The sequence below is a fragment of the Charadrius vociferus genome, unplaced genomic scaffold, assembly GCF_000708025.1.
Source record: "Charadrius vociferus isolate BGI_N301 unplaced genomic scaffold, ASM70802v2 scaffold32, whole genome shotgun sequence".
In the NCBI taxonomy this organism is placed as follows: Eukaryota; Metazoa; Chordata; class Aves; order Charadriiformes; family Charadriidae; genus Charadrius; species Charadrius vociferus.
In genome coordinates, this window is record NW_009647856.1 from 6387550 (window position 1) to 6392629 (window position 5080).

Below are 5080 nucleotides of genomic sequence, written 5' to 3' on the forward strand. Positions count from 1 at the left end.
CCCCCCCCTATCTGTTATTTAACTCCGCAATCCTCTAGTTCAACTCCCCGAAACCATTGCATTTATTCTTTTTTTTTTTTTCTTTTAACCCCCCCTTCCTCTTTTTTTTCTTACTATTTTTTCTATGTGCGTTACGTGTTGTTGCAAAAAGGACCCCACCACCACCATCCCCCCAAAAGGTGGACATGTTTTGGGGAATTTTCTTTTTTTTTTTTTTTTTTAAATTGCTTTAAAACAAACTGAGAGGAATGTTTCTTTTAGAAGAATGTTGAAACAAAGAATTTTGGCAGTTCCAAAATGTAATGTGTGGGGGGAGAAAAGGTAAAATCGGGAAGCGAGCAAAAAAATAATGACACTTGAGCAGCAACGGACCTTCTTAGTATTCAACTCCTGTGGATTTATTGTGTTTTGGGTGTTTTTTTTCCTCCCCTTGACTGCGTACATCCGCGTATTTCAAAGAGAAGCCGAATAGAGGTTGCTTTATTAAAAATCCACGCAGCTAATTAATTGTACGTGGGCAGGGGAGAGCCGCTGGCGTGGAACTTGTTCGCTCAGGGTGTGTTCGCTTTTGGTAAAAGGGGTATTTTAAAAGGGATCTCGGGGGGAAATGTTTGGATTCATGTCGGGGAAGAAACACAGCTCTGTGTTTCAGTCTTGTTGTTGCTTTTTTTTTTTTTTTAACAAAAGCAAAAAAAAAAAAAAAAGATAAAGCCACTGGTAGGCATTTTAACAGGTGGGCTTCCCAGCCGTAGGGATTTATTTTTGTTGGGGATTTATCCCTTCACCGGCCAATGAGGTCTTTTTGCCCTGATGGATTTGACTTGAGAGCTCTTTTCCTTTTGTGTTTGCAAGTATTGGACGGGAATATCTCCATGAAACGCGGTGTGTGTCCTGCATGCCAAGTTCAAGGCAGGTGACTGCTTGGGTGTAATGTCACACTTGGGGAAAGGGGGGGGGGACACACAACGCGAGTGTCAAGACTTTCTGTCTGAAGAGCAATGTCTTTGCAGGCACTCGGCAAAATCACGTTTGATGTGAAGAAATTTAAAGATGGAAATAAACTCACTTGGTAGGAATCGTAAATAATGACTGCTGTATCGTAGGGGGGTCTGGAGCATCGGACATACTCCCAAATAAAAGCTAGAGGGGCAGTGACCTGTCAGAATTGTCTGAAATGTGTTGGATGTCTTGTATGCATTAGCAAACCTATCGAGGGGTTTAATTTCGATGGAGAACAGGTTTGCTTTGTGAGATTTTGATATCGAACATGCTCCCGACTTGGAGGCACAGTTAGTGCAGGACCGAGCTGGAGCCTGGGGGGCTGAAAGTGAAACGTGGAAAAGCAAAACTGAAATTGAAGACTCGGTTTTATTTCTGTCCTAATGGAGCTGTAAAAAGAATATGTGTGCTGTCAGAAATAGATGATTATTTTGCAAATTCTCAGTTGCCACTCGTTAGAGGTTTAGATATGCCTTGGTGTACAAGACGATCTATTTAACCTTGTTTTAATAGGTAAATTCAGTTATGGCGGTACGTTATTAGTAATTCCTATTTTATCTGGGGTCTCTTTTTGGAGGTGGAAAGTCAAATAGGAAGCTACACTAAAAACACATCCTGGAGAGAAAATCATGTCTTTGTACTTTGAGAATGGAGGGGATAAAAATCACATTTTGCATGTGAGTCTGCACTTGCATATTCTTTTTCTATCACAGTTGATTAGAAAGATAATTATGTATAAATAGTTGTCTCTTGTAATTGGCCTTTGCCTCTTGCTGGAGTCATTCTGTAATGTCACAGTTTAGTGTTTACTGTTGTGAAATTGATATGGATTTCACAGCGCCTGGACTGTGACATCCGAGGCAGAAGAAGGAAACCAAAGAGAAAAGGGTATGCTGTGTCGGTTTGTTGGTAACACACCATCTGTTAACGATGTATGCCTGTAGAGTGCTTATTCTGTCCCAAAAAAAACTTCAGAGCACCTTATCGAGATGATCAATAATGACCAGATCGAGGGGAAATCCATTCCTGCACTAAAACGCAGCCGCCTCTGGGGTGAAATGTGGTGACTCTAAAGCAACAGCTGTAGATCAGAAGAATATTGTGGCCAGCTGGATGCACAGAGGGAAGTGCTAGAGAAGAAACCACGTGTAATCTATATATCTAAGAACCATGAGTCTGTAAGTCATTTTATTCCTAGTTTCCACGTTCTCACTCCCGGCAGATGTTGGACACCCTTGAGAGGATGAAAATGCAGAGTATGGTGGGTTGACCTTGGCTGGCCACCAGGTGCCCACCAAGCCACTCCATTACTCCCCCTCCTCAGCAGGACGGCTAATGACCGTGGAAGGCAGTCGGCATAAATCTCATCACTTTAGCCTTATGAAAGGAGCCTTTACTTCCTTGACGTCATATCTCAAACTTCACCTTTAACCGTTTCACTTGTTGGGCTTGGTCGGCAGAGGAACCCTTTGTGTAGCACCTCATCGCTGACCTCTTCAACACCCTGTTGTGGGTTGTGGTTTTTTTCCCTCATTTTCTTTCCAGGCCCTTTTCTTTCTTTTGCATCGCTGCGTTAGTCTTGATTCTAGTTTACTTATTGGGTTGTTCCTCCTCTTGTGCCCTCGAGACTGTCATGCTGTACAAATAAACAGCACATTACAAAAAAAAAAGTTTGGCTTCCAGGAGACCTTTCTGATCCCATAGCTGTTTTGTCAGAGGTGCAGGTGTGCTGCTTGTGGGAGGAGGAGCTGCTTATGCCATCCTCCGTTTCTGTTGTGCCTTTGAAGTGAATCCCCCAAAGTGCTCTTCCGTGAGTTAATCTCTACCTCGTTTTTTGTGAGGCAGGTAAACATAAAAACCAGTTTACAGAGTGAGTAGCTGAGAGTGCTGGGAACTGGGAGGGTGTTAAAGGAGTTAGGTGGGGAGGTGGCTATTTCAAGACACTGAAAATATTGTTCAGTCTTGAGCGATTTGCCAAAGGACAAAGTATGTGCCAGTAGCAGAGTCAGAAAAAGCATCCAGGAGAGCTGCCTTTAGACATTTTTTTTTTTCCTTGGACTTACTATTCCCTCTGTACACAAATGTAAACAAAGCTCTGGTTTTACTGAACACTTGTCTGGGATTACAGCAGAGATCTTCACAAAAAAATATTCTTTTATTTGAAATATAAATTCAATGGTGATTTTTTTTTTTTTTTTTTTTTTAAATCCTGTAACATCTCTCAGTACCAGATGCTAATGTTTATTCTTAGGGTCATCACAGATGTTATTTTTATAGGTGAATATCCTAAGGTGTCCCTGATCCTCCTTTCCTCACAATTCGGAGGCCCATGACACCAATATGATTTAGTATAGCTGAACTACACAGACCTAATGTATGTTGCTGATTTTCTGATTGAGGTGAAGTTTGAAAGTTTCCCTTGGTCTCGGGAAAGGTGAAGTTTTCATTATAAATCTGCTTTCCATCTGTAAAGCAAGAAGCCACATAATTGGCATCTGGTGGGATAATTTGCTGTGAAAATGAACACAGTAATTTAGGGCAGGCGTAGCTATTCCCTAAAATCTGTGAAATATTTGAGCTGAGTCTCTCCAGTGTGAGCAAAGTTTTTTTTTTTTTTTTTCAGGAGGTGCTGATACAGAGCACATTTTCTGTGGTTAATTTGATGTACATGAAATAAACTGCAGATATATTGATAAATTATGTAGTAAAACTGTAGCAATGTGTTCGGTGTTCATTTTTTCCAGATCACTTGAGTTCTAATTTTTTTTATCGTTTTTCATTCCAGATTACCATCATGAGATATATAAGATCTCTGACTACAGCAATGATGTTAATGGGGAGACCAAAGAAACACAACCAGTTTTTTTAGGTATGTGCTTGTGTTGATTAATTTCCGAGCAACATAGCGTGGCCATTTGCAATTAGGGAGGAAAAAAATCTCTGTGCAAGCACAGGAAGCGCCTGCCATTGTTTAATATGACATTCTTTTCAAGACCCTTTTATTCTACGAATTGCCAATATATCCTTTATTAACACTGCTAAAAGTTGTAATTTCAGACATAAATGTTTATTAGTGTCTACACACAGTGCTAATTATCACTCACTCAGAGAGCCAGATGCTGACTCTGCAGTTTTGCGGCTCTGTGCTCACCCCATTTACATTGCATATTCGCTGGCATGCTTCACTGGCAATAGTTTGTGTAATTGGGGTATTACATCTTTGACATCTGGATAACAGAAATTCAATTTCCAGGAAGCTGCTATTTGTTTGGTTTTGCTTCTGCCTTGGGTGGGATAGAGGATTAATGTGCTGTCTTAATGTAATGTCCTTTCACCTCTGGAGCTTGCCTGCTAATCCTGCCATGGCAAAATTAAATTAAATCAACAGTTAAAAATGTGTAAAGAAAACAGAGAAGTAATATAGAGTCTGCAACATGATATATACTACAGCATGATAGGCCTGGTTATCAGTGAACCTTTATTTTTCCTGTCTGTGTGCTTTTTGTCCCATATAACTCTTCAGCTGCAGAGTGCTGCTGCTTTTCCTGTTTCCAGCCCCCTCCCATCACATCTAGGACCTCGCCTGAGTGCTGCACCTCTTGGCAAAAATGTGGCGAGTGGAATTCAGAGGAGTAAGGGCCAGATTTTTGAGCTACAATAATAACTCTTGCTGTATAAAGCAAACTCTTGGACACCTTGCTCAGGCTTTGGAGAAAGCGGGTGCCTGTGCAGTGAGAAATTTGGAGGTGTCTGCCCGTACTTAACTGCTCCAGGAGCCTAAAAATTTCTGTAGGGTGATCGAAGGTTTCTGTAGTTTGTGCATGTTGCCCCCTGGAGCCAGCAAGAAGCATTGGTTCTGAGTGTCTGAATTGGCACCTGAACTAAATCTGCACGCAAAATTCCTTTGTCTCCTTAATTCATAGTGCCACGTCCTCTTCTAGAGGTCAGCAGCAAATGGGAGAGAAGGACATCTTGGGCAGTGTGGGATCTTCTGATGGTTGGAATACTTACACGGGGGTGAGAGCTGCGTTAAATTCCCTTCTCAGCTTCTCACCATTAGGATTTTTATCAAATATTTCTT

General features: G+C 41.4%; 1 protein-coding gene across 1 annotated transcript in view; it reads left to right on the plus strand.

Annotated features, from left to right (window-relative positions):
- BEND7 (BEN domain containing 7) overlaps positions 1-5080 on the plus strand; it is a 49362-nt gene that overhangs the window by 4437 nt on the left and 39845 nt on the right. The window contains exon 3 of the mRNA XM_009883006.1: positions 3785-3868. Coding sequence (XP_009881308.1) covers positions 3785-3868 — 84 coding nt within the window. The remainder of the gene's footprint in view (positions 1-3784; positions 3869-5080) is intronic.